Below are 19,040 nucleotides of genomic sequence, written 5' to 3'. Positions count from 1 at the left end.
GGTGTCATTATGGCTCGGTTCACAATGAATGTTTTAAAATTCCTTGTCTATTATGTTCATTTGTTGATTGTCTTCCACTAAATTAGGAAAAAAGTGTAGAGGTACTTCATCTCTTGAACTTTTGATGATATCGTGAATGTTGTGTTTGAAGATATGCAAAATTTGAATATAAAGCAAATTCTTTTATAATAAAAATGCTACAAAAAGAGCAAATTAAAGCGTATAAGGTGTAATTTCTGATCTTCTGTGATTCATTTGACAGACTTTTCACATTTGTCTGATAATTAAACCTCAACAAATATGCTGAATCGGCAAAAAATCTTCATAATCATAATTTATTGTGATATTCCCAAAAATATTGAGATATGTTATTATTAATGATAAACCAAATCCAAAATTCGTATTACCCGTATCTCAACGTGACAAAACGTGTGGGCAGTTAGACAGCACAGCAGAGTGACTGGACAATAAATTATTATAAAATAGATTTCTCAACTTTTTACATATTTCCCCAATACTGTACATTATAAAACATCTTAATTATAAAAAAAAAATAGTCTGCCATAGTATTTTTTTCAATCCCAGCCAAAATGGTGGCCGGTCATCTCGTAAAACTTCATATTGAACGGTTTGTAAAAGTCTCGTAGCTTCTGCACCACGTCTGGGTCAATGTTGGGATGAGTCCTGCCTTTGGTTTTGCCCAGACAGTGTGGTTTGCTGTTGCTCTCTGGCCTCTTCAGACAAGGAAATCCTTTCGCTGGGTTGAAATGGAAATACTTCTCATCCACGACCCTCTTCAGTCCGAGGAAGTCCTGCACCCGCACCATTTCACCAGCGGGGTCAGTGATGAGCCGCTCCCCGCTGACGAACAACAACTGCTCAGAAGGAAAATACTGCAGCCAGCGCTCCAAGTGCTTAGCGTACATCCCGATCTGCACGGCACTCCACGAGCTGTCGATTTGACCCGAGGACACGTTTTTAAAGGTGAGGCTCTCAAAAGACGGGATGTCCGGCTTCTTGGAGCGAGTTTGGGTGTAGTCCGAGATGGCCCGGGTGACAGGGTCCCGGACGACCACAATGAGTTTAGTGTCTTTGGACATGTTGTAGATCCGAGAGGGGATGTCCTTGGTCACGTAGTAGCTGGGGGTCTTCTCCATAGTGAGCTGGCCCTCGAGGGACATTGGCATCAAGTTTCTGAGGGAAAAAAAGGAGAATATTGTTACTTTGGGTCTTTTTTAGGACTAAATGAGATGCTCACTGAAAATATTTTTATAAATCCCAAATCACAGCCATTATATTGTTTATCTTTAATTTATTTTTGTCATAAAAGATTATCCCCTATATTATTCAATACAAATTGTACAGTTCTTCCTTCCTTATTCACCAAGAAAGTAAAAAGCTAATACCGTAGTTTCCGGAGTATAAGTCGCACCAGCCAAAAAATGCATAATAGAGAAGAAAAAAATATATAAAAGTTGCACTGGAGTAAGTGTGATACTCCAATAAGTAAATAAGTGTGAAAATAACAAATAATATCACATATAAGTCGCTCCGGAGTACAAGTATAAGTATATAAGTATAAATATAAGTATAAGTCGCACCCCGGCCAAAACTATGAAAAAAGGTGTGACTTATAGTCCGGAAAATACGGTAAAGATGATCTAATGCGTGCTGAAGCCAACAGAGAAAAAACATAAACAAAAAAATGTAATAATGACTTCCTTAATTACAAGTAGGGGTAAGTGATATTGACGAAAATGAATATCTCAATATATTTGGAGTATCCCGATAACGGTAGTCTGACAATATTATGTCAATCCATCAGAAATGTATTGGAACATGTTTTTAAATGTATTAGTTGAGGTGTAATTGTCAGACAAATGGGAAATGTCTGTTTAGAAATATCACCTTATACTTTTATTTGAAAGTTTACAACATAACTATTAACAATTACTCAATATTCAAATGTGTTATCGTCAAAACAACATTCATGATAATATCTCAAATGTCCTATATTGTCCACTCCTTACTGAATTAATAAAAGTATCTATGGAATACTTTTAGCACAATTTCATTTGACAATATTCAACCGCACCTAAAGTGACGGGCGCAGCAGACCGGAGCGGGAGTCCCATCAATCACCTGCCATCACGTGTGAATACAAATCTAAACCCTTCCGAATTCAAAGCCGGGAGGAACACATTTATCGCACGCACTCCCTGTTTGAAACCTGCAGAAAATCCCCTCTCGGTCGTGACATTCTGCCGCACACCTTTATTACACAACACAAAACAAGGGTTAGCGGTGAAAAGGTAGCATAACACATCTAATTGTCAAGATAAACCATGTTGACAACGCCATTTTGTTGTCAGTCAAGAAGATGCTCATATTTGGAGAGCACATTCCTTGGAGAAAAGCGGCAGAAAGCTGTCTATAAGTGCTTATTCTTTGTGACCCAGGGTGGCTGTGGTTGATCATTATAACTGCAGCAGTGACTGGATAATGGCTATAGTAAGTCAAGGGGGATTAGGAGTATTATAGGGGCTGGTGGCGTGCTCGGGTGGGAGCTCTGGGATGTAGATGCTGTGTCTCTGGAGACGGGGGGAAAGAGCAGAGGAGTCAGAGCCGTGACAAGGAGAGTCAATGTTAATGCAGGATGTATAGAAGATGTATAGCAGTGTCAATTATAGACTTAATATAATCCAAACACACGCGGGGAAAGTTGTACGTAGCGGTTTGTATGCCACACGCACGTACTAAAATATAAAGAAGGGTTTCAACTTGTGGTTGAGGGCCAGTTTTGGAACATGAGCAGGTCAACACACTTAGATTAATCATGGATCGATTGTCAAAGTGTATAAATAGTTAATGGGTTCTCATGATAGACAATATGACAGTAACTTGGCCCTGGATAGTACATGACAAATACGTCTTACTGACAATAGTGTTTTGAAATGCAACCGTTCTTAGTTCTTATTAAACGTGGTTGTTTTTCATAATAATCCACTTTGAAGTACTTTTCGGTTTGAGTTAGAGACCGTTTGAAATGGCCATGCTGACAGAAAATGTAGAAAAATGATTGATTCTTTCGCTTCCTTTGGCCAAATTTTACTTAAAACCTTAGATTTCTTTGTGCAATACTTTAAATTAGAAAAAAAACTCGTGTACGTCTTCCACCACTACCTTAAAGCCAAGTGCTCAAATTCAATACATTAAATAGAGCGGCTGAAGTCAGAATCCCTTTAGAATGACAATATTTGCAATGATCAAGAAGATGGAAGGATTATCAATCTATGGCTTGATGTAATGTTTGTCTTGCAATTGTCGAGCACAAAAAAACCAAGCATCAAAAGAGTTGCATGTCCTTATGTAGCTGAGACTTTTGTTTGTGTTCGTGCACTCGGGGCTTTTGAACGCCGATGTTGATGGATGCAGTGTAAGCACATGACATCACTTTCATGGCTTCCAGCTTCAGCCTTCAACATCTGGAATTGACTCAGTGAAAAAATGTTAATCTTATTCCATTTTATTGCACAATGTTTTATTTCAGCCGCGTATTCATCTTGATCTATGTTCAACAAAAGCCCGTTTAATCCATTGTATTACACTGAACCATCTGTTAGTACACGAACAAGAAGGAGCTACTAGTTTGTCTAACAGCAAGAGCTTTCATCTTAAATAAGAGCTGCACCAAGGAGTTATGGGACAAAAAGCGAGGGAGGAGAAATATGCATCATCTGTTCTCATTACGGTCGTGGTGTGGGGTTGTTATTATACCGTTTCATCACCTGCTTTCACCTGCTCTTTGGAGACCCTTAATATTTCTTTCATATTCCTTCTATCCCAGAGAGACCAAAAAAACATGGGGGGGGGGAAAAAACACAACCGCCGCCATCGAACTGCACAAGACACAACTCTATCAAAAGCGTCACCAATTATCTCACACATGCCGAGCGCTGAGAGGGGTCTGCGGGGCCACAGGGACACAACACGAGAACTAGGAACCAATCAAACCCCGAACTCGGTCCCAAAGCAAAATAATCTCGGTTTGAGAAGTCGATGTATTATTCATCTTAGCGGAGGCACAGAGCTGAATATTGAGCGCGTGCGACAGAACGAGCTGGGAGAGCCGCGCCCGCCTGAGGGAAGCACATGTAACAAGCTTTCCAAATTTGTCCTGCCTAATACTCAAACTGTCGCCGGGAAACATGGGCTCTGTTACATCTACATCAATCAATTATGAGAAGCAAAGCGCCTGCGTATTGTGTGGAGAATGCCGGATTAGAAATGTGAAGTGTTTCTCTTTGGGATGATATATTTAAGCAGTATTTAATGTGTGATAATCAGTGCTCAATGGATCGTTTCGCTCTGATTGAGAAACATAAGGTGGAGGTCTAGACACTTTCAGACACTGTTTTGCTGTGTTCTTTAGTCGAAATTTCTGGCAGAACATGGCTGGTGGAGTTGGACATTGGTTATCATAGGTTACCATAGCGACAATCTCTCTAGCCTTTATCATAACTCCGTGGCTGTAACAACATAGGACCGTTGCCATATCAAATGCATTGTATTTTTCCGACAAAAAAAATGAACCGGTTCGCAAACCTTTCTCAAACTGTTCCTAAACCTAATCTAACTTTAATCATAAAAAAATAAAAAAATAAACGTTTGCTAGAATAGTGGCTGTTGTGTGGCAGAATTGAGAGAAATAAAAAGAAAATAAGCATTTAAAATTAGCATATTCTGCTATAACACTTAAAACATTGCGGTTCGTCCAATGCTATGTCCATATTAAAAAATGAATGAATTAATTAATTAAAAATAAAATCAGGAAGGAATACTAATGCCTATGACACTAAATATGCTCCTTATAACTTAATGTCAAATCCAAAGCATTTTAGCATAAACCAATGATTTCACTTCAACCCTATTACTCATTTAAAAACTTTTATATCAGATTTTCATATTATCAATCTGAGCTACTGTGTCCAATCAATACAGCTTGCCCAAGTCTAACATTTCTTAACAATGATTACAACATCCACAGTATAAAATGTGTGACACAACATGTTATAGAATCCACTGGTCACTCAAACTTTACGTGACGTGGCATGAAAAAGCATCATATTATGTCTCTTTTAATCCAGGAGTTGTGTAATTGTTTTGTCTGTGTGCCAGTCAGGTGTGTCCATTAGCTTGGCTGCTGTGTTTACATTTGTTGCTATCAGGGAGTCGGCTCAAAGGCAGGAATTTGTGGCATTGCAGATAAAATGGTTAGAACCTTTTTTACAAACAAAACCACATTTTCATTTTTCATTTTTCCCATGTTTTGTACTTGACAGTCTCTAATTGGCGTCTATCTTTCAAGTAGCCGGAGTTTCCCCCGTGAGACGCTCTGTTATCTCGTGTCATGATGACTTATAATCCTGGAGTGGTCAAGAGCAGATAGTGCGCCGCTGGAATCCGAGATGAGAGGTGATGGTATGCAGCCACTTGGAATAATCACGACGGACACACAAAAAAGAGAAGTCAAAGCCAAAATGCTCTTTGCAAATGTGTCCCATCATTTTACAGTTCATCTTATCCGGTGTTCGAATGCTCTGGCTATCTTCAAAAACAACAATGGCGCTGCGTGACGTACGGACGTAAGGCGGTTTCTCTGCAGATTGACCATTATATCGGACAGTGCGCTGAGTCCGAGACCACCTGGCTGCAGGGCGCCCAGTCCAATTTACAGATGGCGGAGGAGGATGAGCGAGGCGTGACTTGCTTCCCTGTCAGCTCTGTATTACTGTATTACTATTACTGTATTACTATTACTGTACTACTGTAACACATACCAGCTCTGACAGCCCAATACTTTGTTTTTAGTCAGATTAAGTCAATGTGAATAATATAATATGATCTCCTGTAAAAAACAAATTATACCCAAACCTCAGTGAGTCATAAAACAGCTTAAATAAGTCTGTGTAAATTGGAGGTTTGCGGTTGTGTTGGGTCTGATGTAAAAAAGAGTCAGCGGCCAAAGGCAAGAACAGGAACTGTGCTGTAACAAACCCCCACCAGAGATATTAATCACTACTTTAAAATGGTTCACTTGGTCTTGAAGATGCACTTTGTAACATTTCTGGACACGTTCTTGTATTGCCCGTTTCACTGCATGGCATTAAACTTACCGGTATCTATCGTCATGGAGACAGATGCTGCCCCTTGGCCAAGTTACAGGTCAGGGGTTTAATTTATAAAGCTTGCGCGCATACGTACGTCACATTCCACTTTAAGTTTGTGATCTATAAAAAGACCACAGTACATAACTTTGAAACTTACTTTCAGAGAAGAGGCAGACGGTAAACTGCACTCAGAGAGAAGTGATTCTTACTTAGAGCGTGTTTAAAGACGTTTCTTGTCTGTACACAAGCACACGTTTAGTCCCAATTCCACGTTGAGTTTTATAAATGAGAGGAAAGGCAACACATTGTATGAATACACGATTTTCAAGGTATTTTTCGCCAATAAAAACAATTGTGATTGAATTAACGCAAGACAGATATGTTGACATCTCTATGGAGACAAACGAGCAGCACCAGACAAGTTAGTGCATCTTTAAAACTCCCGACGGACCAACGTTTCCATCCCATCCAACAAGTTTGGATTCTAACGTGCTGAATTGGTCAACAAAACTTGTGTATCTTACGAAATAAAAAGAGGTCACGAGTTTGCAGTCAATATGTTATGACGTTAGGTGTCAGGATGGATGCTGGTCTCGGAGAATCAGCGACTTCAAAGACGTCAAAACAAAGATGACGGAGGCAGATAGGTGAGCTCTGAGGGTGCTTTGACTGGAGCGGGGGAGTGCACAGAGGAGCGAGGGCAGGAAGCAACACATTCTACAGACGCTCTAACTGCAGCTTTTGTACAATCGACTCTTGGGGGCAAACTTTGTGTTTTCGTGCCTGTGATGAGCGCTGCCGTTCAACAGTTTGCCTGGAAGTAAAGCACTGGGGGGTTGATTAGTGAAATTAAATGATTAGAAGAAAAAAGGAAGGAAGTGATTGTTAGCAGCATCACAGCAATTAACTGAATATAGCAAAAAAAAAAGATATATATTTTTATCTAGAGTGTGATTATTTACTTTTTGTGGCCTATAGATTTGTAGTTGTTGAGGGTAAAATGCAGGGGCAACAATGTAATACTAGTTGAATATTCTGAAGTGAGGAATAATTTGCTGAAACATTATTTTAAACACATTTTAAACATCACCAATCAACAACAATATATGGACATAATTGTACCAAATTCCTCCTTGATTTTTAGCACTGAATTGTTACCACATGTGAACAAATTTTAGAGCTCAACCGATTTGCCTTTTCTTTCTATTGTTTTTTTCATGGATGATGTTGATATGTTTTAGAATCCATAGAAACTGATGATGGACAATAAGCAGTGCCAATAATGTTGATCATTTCCCCAAATTATATCATTATAAGTTACAGAAAACTCATTCACAAACCTGTTTTACTACAAATTGGATAAGAGTGCAGTGTATAGGTAAAGTGCAGATCCCTCTTCCCTGTTCAAATCAAGCTTTTTCTGTATTGTTCAGGTTGTTGACCCAAACTAAATATCAGCTGATTGCAGGTACGTTAAAAAGTGCAAATATTTTCTGTCTGTTTGAAATATACCCAAAAATGCACTCTTTCCCGGTCACGAATCCACTCTATCTTCTTTCTGTAAGCAAAAGCCTAAACATCTAACACATCTTATAGGGCTGAGCTGCACCTACTCAAGGGATGTGCAACTTTGAACACAGGAATCCAAGAAGTCGACTTTTGAGGGACGCTGAAGGAAAGCAAATCTTTTTGGGGGAAGATTCCATTGAATGCCTTTTTCTGATGATCTCCTGCTGGGCTTTGTCAAAGGGCACTTTCACCCTTTCGAGCACATTTGCATACAAAGTGGAGGCAGAAAAAACATGTTTCACACTAATTGTCTGCTCTTTTATTGTCGGGGTTAATGCAGTCCTCAGGGGTCCTCCAGCATCCCCTTTCATCCCGCTCCATAATACTGTTGCGTTTCTAAAGACTGGTTTTAAATTTACTGCCCTCTATCTGCCACTTGGCCACACTGACTTCCCACTGGGCTCAACTGGGATTACATCGACATTTTTTAAGGCAGTGCAAAATGAATATTGAGACTTTCACAGGTTTTTACACATCTCAAGAACAACCATTGCGATATATATCTGTAAAAAAAAAAAAAAAGGAAAGAAAGAAAAAACAACTGCACTACTCTTTGTTCTGATTGTACTCGAGATAAAAAGAGACGGCATTGGCATGTTCTCGCTGCTCTCGAAATGTTACAAAGACGTTTAATCCTCAAATCAGAGCCTCAAGTAGATTCAAGACAAGCATCAGAGTTGCTAAGAAATCCCCCCAAAATGTTCTGAAGCATTATAAAGTAAATAAACTGTTCCCACGACTTGAGGACTTGACTCTTGTGTTCCCGAGTATGCACATTGCCCTCTGTTTTGAGGCCATGTGGCAGAAAGTGTCTGTATTGTGCTGGCCGTCCTGCTGTGCTGGGGCCTCCTCTCTCCAGAGCGCTCCAGAAGGGATGAACAGAGAAGGACACACCAATCACAGCAGATAAATGTGTGCGAGGACGACTTAATACCCCCGCAGGAGTCCGCGAGCCCACCCAGCACTGGCTGTCTGTTGTTTGTGCAGAGGTGCTGTGGTGAAACATGGGGTAAAGTTGACAAAACACAGATGTAGTGTGTCAGCCGGTGCATTTGAGCCGTAACAATGATATCTGGGGTTGTTTTGCGAGGCTTTCAGCGCATGGACTGTATAAAGGATATCCTCACTTTTGTTCGTCACCAGTTATTGATTAAAAATAATACATAACATGGATTAGTCAAAGAATTGATACCCAGATACAAATCAATATTGAAACAAGCTTTATATTGCTAATAATATAAACAGATATGAATACTCAAAATAATGCATCAATAATGTTGTTGTTTTTTTCTGTTTATGGGTATATTTATGTGTCATTGTAGTGGGCGTAAGCAGCAAATTTGCGTTAGCCAGAAAAGCAAACTCTCCCATAGGAGTCTCCTGTCTTCCTACATACAACACATCAATATAAACCCTGAGCAGAAATATAAACTTTTTTTTTCTGTTCTCATTTTTCAGGAGCTAAACTCAGAAATATTAAACTTTTCTTAACACAAAAGATCAATTTCTCTCAAATATTGTTCAAAATCTGTCTAGCTGAGCAATTAATATTAATATCAATATTCCATCCCGCCTCACAGTTGTGGCATATCAAGATGCTGATGAGACGACTTGAGTATTGCACAGATGTGCCTTAGACTGGCCACGATAAAGGCCACTCCAAAATGTTCACTCTAAAATGTTCAGTTTTGCTTTACATTGTTGTGCCTTTCATCCACAACCCCTCATGTTGCAGCACGATAATGCACAGAACCATGTTGGAAGAATCTATCCACAATTCCTGGAATCTGAAAACAACTCAGCTCTTGCTTGGCCATCACCAGACATGTCATTGAGCGTGTTTGAGATGTTCTGGATCAACGTATACGACAGCGTGTTCCACTTCCTGACAATATACAACAACTTGAGTGGCTATTTTGGTGGTCACATCAGAGACTGACCCCCTCAGTCATGCTGTCTCATCAGTATCTTAATATGTCCAAATTCCACGTTGAGTACTTTATATGTATCAATTGTTCTAGTCAGATTTGGACAATATTGTGAACAATATTTGATCGATATGGGACAATATGTCATATCTTTGAGTTCATCTCGTGAAAAATTAAAGCAAAACCAAAAGTTTCGCATTCATATTTTGTTCAGCGTAGAAATGAAAGAGCAAGTTCAACTCTAGGGAAAATGTAGCAATGAAAATATGAGATGTTAAGGAAAATTGAATCTGCTCAACAATGATGTGCTGAATCTTTAAGCCTGAATAGTTTTTTTCACTTAACAGTCTTTAGGAATGGCTCGTGTCACGCTGCTCTTTTATACCAGGTCAGTCTGTGGCTACAGCCCTCTCACTGGGACAACTCAAGCCAAGTACTTATAATTGGCCACATCACTGCTTAGTCAGCCATTCATTTACAGGCAGTATGTGAAAGCTAGCTTATTTTTACTTACAATATTACAAAGTTGCACTAATCCATTTATCACTACCGTAATAACGCTTCTTAAAACTTCAATATACATTTTGTGGATGAATAGAAGGTAAGCGGGGATTTTGCATTGACTGATCATCAAAAAATGTCATAAATGAACCCCGGAAATTGAGAAGGCTTTTGAACACAGCTTGGTTTCATCCGTTGTGGTGCACTGGAGCCAGCTCTGAAACACAGTCTAAATCCCTGAGACTTGACTTCTAATCCTTCTACTCAGATGATTGGACACTTCATCAACTGCATCAGCTTTTATCTAATAATGATGGCGATCACCTCCGGGAGAACAAGGCGCACGACACAATGTAGCACGAATAAAACGTCGCAAAAAAGAGACTTGCCATTTGAAAAAGAACGTAGGGCAGATAACAACTGGTATCTCTGAGGCAAAACGGGGTTATTTATCAGCACATGAGTCACAAAGGTACAGAGTTAAGGTTGTGTAAACAAAATAAATCAATGTTCGCACAAATTTGAGGTTTTTTTTTCCAGAAATGTGGGCGAGTTTGAACACGCCTGGTTTAAGTGCAATTACAGCCAATCCTGTGGTAGACATCTGAGGTTTGAAGCATTTAAGTAAAAGTACAAGCTGCTTATTCTATTCAGATATTAAATCGACAAGAGCTTAGTACATTAACTTAACCGGTTATTAATCAATGACAAAACAGCTTAAGTGTGCTTTGGAGTGTATTATAGGAGCTTAAAGTAAAAAGATATTTTATAATTTGTATGGGAAAAAAACTTAAAGCATCTACGTGAATACTTTAATTATGTTCTCTGTCATTTAATCTTCAAACACTCATGCTTGTTTTTGTAACCTATAAGTAAAGAAAAAAGGACGATATCTTTATTTATACAGTCATTTACTTGAATTTTATTATTTATAGGCTTCAATAGCTTTAATTCCAAAAACTTGAAACAATTTCCAAGTAAACAATTAATCGTATAAGCTTAAAAAAAGTAAAGCTTGTTACTGAGCATGGGATAAATGGATAATAAACTTGGATTGTACTTGGAGGATGTTTTTATTTATTATTTATTTTTATTTATAGGCTTCAATAGCTTTAATTCCAAAAACTTGAAACAATTTCCAAGTAAACAATTAATCGTATAAGCTTAAAAACGATAAAGCTTGTTACTGAGCATGAGATAAATGGACAATAAACTTGGATTGTACTTGGATGTTTTTATTTATTTTTATTTATAGGCTTCAATAGCTTTAATTCCAAAAACTTTAAACAATTTCCAAGTAAACAATTAATCGTATAAGCTTAAAAACGGTAAAGCTTGTTACTGAGCTTGAGATAAATGGATAATAAACTTGGATTGTACTTGGAGGATGGGTTTTTTGTGTGTTTTTTTGCAATGTGCGTGTTTGTTTGTTTGTTTGTTTGTGTACCTGTACCACTCGAGTCCCTTGTCGTAGTTGCGGTCAAAGAAGTGCGGCTCGGCTCCTGCGGCTCGCACGTCCGGATGCAGGCGCAGGAACTCGAGCAGCGCGCGCGTCCCTCCTTTCTTCACCCCGATGATGATGGCCTGGGGCAACTTCTTAGCCTCCGACTCATCGAGGGAACCTGACGGGACACTATCCTCCAGCGCCTTGCTCTCGCCCCTCGCCTCGTCCCACTCGTCCCCTCGGCTGTCCACGTCGTTCTCGTTATTGTTGAGCAGGTCCCTGGACGCGCCGAGAGACTCCGCCGCGTCCCCGTCCGTCCCGTGCCGGTTGACGTACCTCCGGCCGGGCACCGTGGAGCAGTAGCCCACGCAGCAGTAGATCATGTACACCCAGAGGGACAGCATGATGCAGAAGACGAAAAGTTTGTTTTTCACGTGGGGTGATGGCACAACATTGAGGCTGCTTAATGTCGGGCTATATTCCATAAGACCACGGTGAAAAAGTTGCATCCCGGTCCCCGAGCATCTTTGCCATTGAGACTTTACTCCTTTGCCATCGCGTAAATCCAGGACAACGCGCAACTACTTGTAACACGTGATTTCCTTTAAACTTCTGTGGAAGTAAAACGACTGCTCCAGTGTGACTTCAGTGTGAGAGTGAGATGTGGATGTTGCTTGGGAGAGAGCACCTGAGAGTTTGCGCTCCCATCACTTGCTGGATCTGTCTGAGCGCGCGCGCGCAGCGGCACCAAATGAGCCTCATTGGAGACGCACCAGTGTCAAGCGCGCGAAGGATAGAGAGAGAGAGTTCCGGTTCCACCTTTTCACAACAAAAGCAGCTTTAAGCGATGCTATATGAAGTTGGGTGAATAAAAGCCCACAAAGAAACTGGAAATTTGCATGAAGCTTGTGACAAATATTGAATCAGCCATGTTTGTTAGGGTTCTGTTTGTCCTGCACAGTCTTGGAACAAAGAAGGCTATAGTTTTTATATCCAAACAAGGACACCTGCGTTAATGGAAAAAGCATTTAGCAATTTGCAGTCAATAGGCCTGTAGGAATAAGTGCCTGTTTTGATTGACCCTAATCCAATCCCAGCTCATAGTTAAAAGATAAAATACTCAACGGCAGTCATTTTCAATAAGTTAGGGAGGTAAGTAACATTTGCTAAATCATTACAATTCTTATAGATCAACAATGCCTATTCACACACACTTAATCATTTCGTATTGTGAACAAAAAAATCATATATACAGCTTAATTGTCCATTTGTATAAACAGTTTGGACACACTGCTCATAACGGACATGATTGGTCAGTTTTAAGAATCCATACAAGTTAATGGTTTGCTATCTGCTGGCGTGATGGGCTGCACTACGGAAGATTTCCGAAATGCCAGTGCAAGTTTGGGTTATGTGAAGGTAGAGGAAGAGTGTTAAGATGTGTGCGCTGGGGTCAAAGGTTGTCGGGTCCCTCCACACCCAGAGCGAACGGAGGATTAGCAGGATTACCCCAGAGCGACCATGTCAGTCAGAGTAACACCCCATAGGCAACCCCCCCTTCACCTAAACCCCTTATCTCATCTCTCAGACACCACCTTATATGAAGATATACTGTGTGTGTTATGCTTTCTAATCCTCATAGTAACATTTGCACAGTTCATGAGCACAAGATAAACAGGCATGTCGGGGGGATTTTGTAGATACTGGGTCCTGGTTTGCACTTTATGCTCTGTGCACAGCTCTTGTTTGACTTTGTGATGTGTAACTTGTGTAACCGCTTGTAGAGCTATGGATTTGAGTTGTGCAGAATACATGGTGCAGCTCTGAGAAAAAGCACGCAGTTTGTACCATAGGATATTGTGAAAGAAGGGCTGATAATAATTGTCTAGACCTGGACATCCAAAATAACTAGCAACTGACACCACAAAAGTGTTTAGTTGATGGTGGTAATATTTTTTTTATATGCAAAACATGTTAAAACCGTTGTAATATTATTCTTTTGAATTCTTAATTGAATAAATAAACCTCTTATGAGTAAAATGTACAGTTTAAATGACAGAATCAGAATGGTTCAATGCTCTGTAACCCTGGTTTAGATATATATTATAAGTAATTGTTAAAAGGACTGTACCTGTTTTTTCTTCTCCCCATGAAATAAAATAAATTCTGTCTTGCCCCAGTAAAGATGTATTGAGACTGCTGTTTGCTGTCTGTGTCTAATTGTAGAGCCTGTTTATTGCCCGTGATGCAGAAAAAACACTGTTAGAATGCTAATATTTGTTTGCTTTACTCTGCTCTGGGCTCTGGAAGTTGTGAAAACTGCTTATAAACTCATTGTGGAGAGTAATTAGGATGCTCAGAATGTAGTAGGTGTTTAAATGGCTATGTTTAAATACCTTTTTGAGGATGAATGCAATTAAACCGTAGTTAAGAACATCCATTCTAGTTTAGCAGTGCCAGGCATGTACAGCATAGAATGGAAGATGGGATAGTCTGTACTTGCTGTGCGTCTCTAATACTCATCTAATAAAATATGATAACCTTTCATTTTGTGTAGTGACAGGAGACGCATGCAGCATAAAACATGAAGCAGATCCACCCTCGCTGTGTGAAGGAGAAGTCTCTCTGCTGTCAGACTGTACAATGAACACTGTCATCCACCTGTTATCATGTGTGATACTGTAACATAATGTAACTCACCATTATCTTAAGTCACTTGCTGCACCGTGTAACCTTAGTCGGAGCCACTTATTGTACATAATAGTGTAGCCTTATATTTCTAATTCACTTTCTCAATGTTGTGTTAGATTTAAGTTGATATTTAATAGTTATTTATTCTGGTTTTCTATTTCATGTTCTTGAACTTAGCATTGCAACCACTGTGAGGCAAATAAAGACGTATCTTATCATATCTAAGCTCCAATCTATGTCATTTATGCTGTCTATAGTCTGACGAAATCTTCAAGGTATTCAACGCTGTCAGCTACTCTTTTTGTCAGTTTTAATTATCACATATAAAGAGAATGACCTTGAACGTACAAATAAATGAATCCTGCAATTCCCCTCCAAATTGAATTCCCTTAGAACGCAGGCCAAAGTAAGCAGGGTTTACATAGGTCTTCATTACAGACACAAACACTCGGCTGCAACGTGTCATTTCACAAGAACCCTGGACATCACAGACAATTACCCAGAGTGCTCTTTGTTAACACTGTCCCGTCTGCCGCCCAAACTGATGACATGGTGTGTTTACTGTATCCCACTGAACATATACTCTTGTATTGTTTAAGCTTCCCGTCGTACAGCAGGGGCCATTTTGAGCACTTTTAATATTTGGTTTTGGCTTGTTAATTGCCATGGCAACAGTGCAGTGATTGTTTCATTAACACTGGTTGTAAGAGAGAGTCCAGAATGCTACATGGAAGTGGACAAATCTATACCCAAGAAGAACAAACAAATTTACAAATGGTTCTTTGGTTTTATATTTGTTAAGTCTGCAAAATACACAAAAATACATATCTCTGGGTGCGTCCACATTTAAATTGAGTCCATTTTAGTGCTGATGTGGACTTAAGGTTGGTCTTTGTGTAGCTCTAGTCAAGTCCAAGTTTAGTTTTGGTCCTGGTTCAAGTCCCAATTTTGATCCAATGAATGTGAAAGTAGTGACTGATTTCTTTGTCCGAACAGCCACAGAAGTGTTTTTTTAAATTGCATACTGTGCTATAACCACTTTAAGAAATGATTTGCTCTATTTTTGGAGCTGATAATACTGTAGCTAGACTGAAGTGGCCTTTACACTGTTCCAGCCTTTTGTTTAATGCACCAAACTAATTTAGAAACTGATTAAAAAGTGTGCTGACAGATGACCTCAGTGTTCTGTGCTGAAGAGCAAACAAAGCCAAACAACTGCAGGACCGTCCCGAGCTGTAAGCGCGCTAAAACCATCTAATGACAGGGTTATGAGGTGAGCCAAGAGGCAGATCAGGCAGCCGTCAATGTCTTGAGCTAAGGCTATTTAAAATGTCTATAAATTCTCCGGAGCCATCCTCAAGAGCATCTTATCTGCTCTAAAGGGATGGCCAGAGTGGATTTCTGCACTTGATCCTGTAAAAAGGTCTTATCCCTCAGTGCAGCTCCTGGATTGGGACCAGAGCCCTGTGGCAGGTTGGAGCTCAACCCGGCTTAGATGCTCTGCTCCAGCTAAGTCCTGCGCTAGCTACAAAACATCTAAAATATTGTACTATTTAGAAGGTAAACTATTGCACTTCCACATGTATTTTGATTAAAGGAGATAAATAACACTTTACTACTTTATATTAAACTATAACAGATTTTATCAATTGTAAATGGCAATATTGATCTAAAACGACTCAGTAATTGGAACAGGTCCATTGACTTCCTGTTCAAAACTGCAGGACTGATAAGCTCCGCCTTATCAAAGTGAATTCTCCGTAACAAGCAGCGGATTTTCTTTGACATGGCTTTATTTTAGCTTTATTTTAGCCCGGCATGTATCATTTGAGGTCTTAATTTTTATTTTAATTTGTAAAATAATCACAAAAAAGTACAGAGAAGTGGGCAGAGATAAGGGGTAGGTGAAAACAGATTTCATGGGTAATACCGGTAGTTCTTTTTTGAGTACATTTTAAAAAAAATATATTTGTACTTCACTATGAGTATAGTGAAGTACAGCTCAAGTCCCAAATGTCCCAAAAATCTGTCTCACCTTTGTCTCTGCTCCTCACACATCAAACACCAAATAATAGATTTCTGTTTTTTTTTGCTTTAAACTAACTAACTCTAAACTAACTAGCATACTTTTTGTTTTACTTAAGTACAGATATGGTACCAGTATGGGTAGATGTAATTGAGTAAAATAATATGCAGTACTTTCCCCAACACTGGAAACAGCTGCATTACAACACAGTGAATGTTGTTGTTTGTTTTGTTGTTTAGTTTAATTGCCTAGTCAAATGCAATCTTAAACTGTATTCCATGAAGTACTGTTGCTATGTTATTTGCTGTTAAATGTCACAGTAGATCTGTTACTTTGTTAGAATAGAGCCTGAACTCTTCCTGCCATGTTTGTTGGTAACGGTGCCCTTCACCGCCGACAGTGGACACTAGATACCCGCGAGTGGAGCCTTGAAGGCCTTGTGTCCCTCAGGGAGTTTGTCTTGGATCAAAATGTGGCTCTTTGTTCCAGTGGAGAACAGGTGCTTTCAACAAAGACGCCGGCATCAGCACAGCCCTGTGGGAAATTAGAGAAAATATCAAGGACTACAAATTTCCACTGTGGGTTTTTGAAAGGAAAACAGGCTGCATGTGTAGTTTTAGGCCCAAAACGAGGAGATAATGCTGTCTAAATATACTCACAAATGTGTCTATAGAAAAAAAAAAAGGGCCTGTGATGCAATAGCTTTTTCCTTATTATGCATCAATCACGGACATTTGGGCAGCTGTGGCTCTGCTCATTCAAATCCCACTCAGACCTCTGCATTTTGTGGTGTGTCTTCTTAAACACACATGGCCACGGGATTTTTCTTTCTACATGGTTGTTTCAGAAATGAGAAGCCACTCACTGCATCCAGTTGGGTTTAAATACTGTGTTGCAGCTGAAAGATCATCATCCGTGCAGCAGTTCTCCAGTCGGAGGAGAGGACCTACTGTATTTGTTTGATTATGTTTTTTTTGGACAGGCAGTGTAGTAAAACATACATAGGATTAAAAACAGCTTCATGTTTGTCTGGACCGCCATTGGGGTCGCAAGGTGGTTTTAGAAGGATATTTAAATTTTATGATTGTGAAAGTCTTAAATAAGGCTTGACACTCTTCAAATGCAGGGGTTCTGTTTCCTGACCAAACAATTTCATTTATCTCGACCTATGCCCTGAAAGTAAAATCAATCAAAAGAAATAAGTCTACTTTATCATCTTGCGAGTGGCCTATTTTTTTTTGTGTTTGGACGCCGTGAACGCCAAAGGTTGTTATCATGGGGGTCGTGAGATGGATGGAGATGGAAAAAGCCCAAATGCATTTACCACAAGAGCTGTTCTCTATTTGTCACTAATCATGCACAGCTCGAAGCCTAAATTGTGTGACCGAGTGCCACAATGTATTCCTTTGATTGTCGAAGAGTAATTGTATTCTGAATATATATTTCTGATACATGTAAATTGTTACTTCCTAATGAGTAGGCCTAATATTACAGCATTATTATTATTATACATTAGAAAAACATGACTTTGCACTCTTGAACCTGGATTTTAATGATGATTTATGCTTGTATGTAACTCTTAAATGTGTCGATATTTTCAAAAGGCTGTAAATCAGATATGAAACAAGAGTAGTTGTAAAAATACCTTAAGCTATAGATGCAAACCAAACTGATCCCACCAGGAAGACTATTTTGACATACCTTCCCCTCTCAGATGTTCTGATTTGGACTCTGGAGGTACTCAGCCCTGTCACCTGCCTGAGTCTCCATTACTAATCTTCATGTGGAGTTACCAGTTGGAGCTGATGGCAGCCTTGAGAGCAGCGCTTGCCTCGCCGGCTGCTCTCTGTTCGGTTGATACAAGGCTGTGGTTCCTGTCGGAGAGGCCTGATGTCTCTTTGATCGCAGCCACATGACAAGGCTGTGTGGTCCCAGAGCCCCAGGACTCGTCTGCCGCACCGAGGTCACACAGGGGGGCCACGCCGAGGTCACACAGGGGGGGCAGGGACACTGTGACAGGGTTCTATGGATTACCTGTGTGAGAGCAGCTGGGACGTTACCTGTGAGGAAGAAAGAGTTATATTGTACAGTGAAATTAGACGAATGCAAGGAGAGGGATTTGGGATAAGAGAAGAGTTATTTTTGACAATTAGTTACCATTAACACAGCATTCCTGATAACGTTTGGATATGAATTGTGATCGAAGATATGAATAATTTGATTAGCATTGTGCTATTCTCCTATTCAAACCTTTCAACATGATATACCATAAAGCATTTCACAAGAATGAGTCAAGATGAGATTTGGATTTTAAATGTTGATTCAGTTCAATATTTCAACCGCCAAAGTTTATTTCTTGATTTTTTTATGGAGTTAAAATTACATGCTAACCACAAAATATGTGCATTTTGGAACAGCAAGTGCACACATCATAATAGCCGAACAACTTCAGAAATCTCACCTTCTTAATCAGATTTGGAGTGTGTATAGAACCGCAGCCACTGTAGCACTTATACCTTTTTGCGCCAAATGTAACACATATTCTTTTTTCTTTTTTTTTTTAATAGGACAAAAAAAAAATTAAATTTACTTGAGTTAAAATGAGTCAAAATCCACTGATCAAAAAGGGCCTATTCACTTGCATAGGTAATGTGCTTATTTGTTTTTATCTATCATACCGACATGTATATCAAATGGGGATTATAGTTTTA

At 39.5% G+C, this 19,040-nt stretch overlaps 1 protein-coding gene across 1 annotated transcript; it reads right to left on the bottom strand.

Moving 5' to 3' along the window:
• Positions 1-472: 472 nt before the first annotated feature.
• hs3st3b1a (heparan sulfate (glucosamine) 3-O-sulfotransferase 3B1a) lies at positions 473-12,342 on the bottom strand. The gene is made up of 2 exons (XM_072443239.1): positions 11,616-12,342; positions 473-1,194 (listed from the first exon to the last, which is right to left on the bottom strand). The coding sequence occupies exons 1-2, from the start codon at positions 12,119-12,121 to the stop codon at positions 576-578; spliced, it is 1,125 nt and encodes a 374-aa protein (XP_072299340.1). The 5' UTR covers positions 12,122-12,342; the 3' UTR covers positions 473-575.
• Positions 12,343-19,040: the final 6,698 nt, after the last annotated feature.

The sequence above is a fragment of the Eucyclogobius newberryi genome, unplaced genomic scaffold (assembly GCF_026437365.1).
Source record: "Eucyclogobius newberryi isolate DKJ021-1_F unplaced genomic scaffold, fEucNew1.0.hap1 SCAF_13, whole genome shotgun sequence".
NCBI classification, from domain to species: Eukaryota; Metazoa; Chordata; class Actinopteri; order Gobiiformes; family Gobiidae; genus Eucyclogobius; species Eucyclogobius newberryi.
The sequence above is the reverse complement of the archived record's forward strand: the minus strand, read 5'-3'. Positions and strand labels throughout refer to the sequence as shown.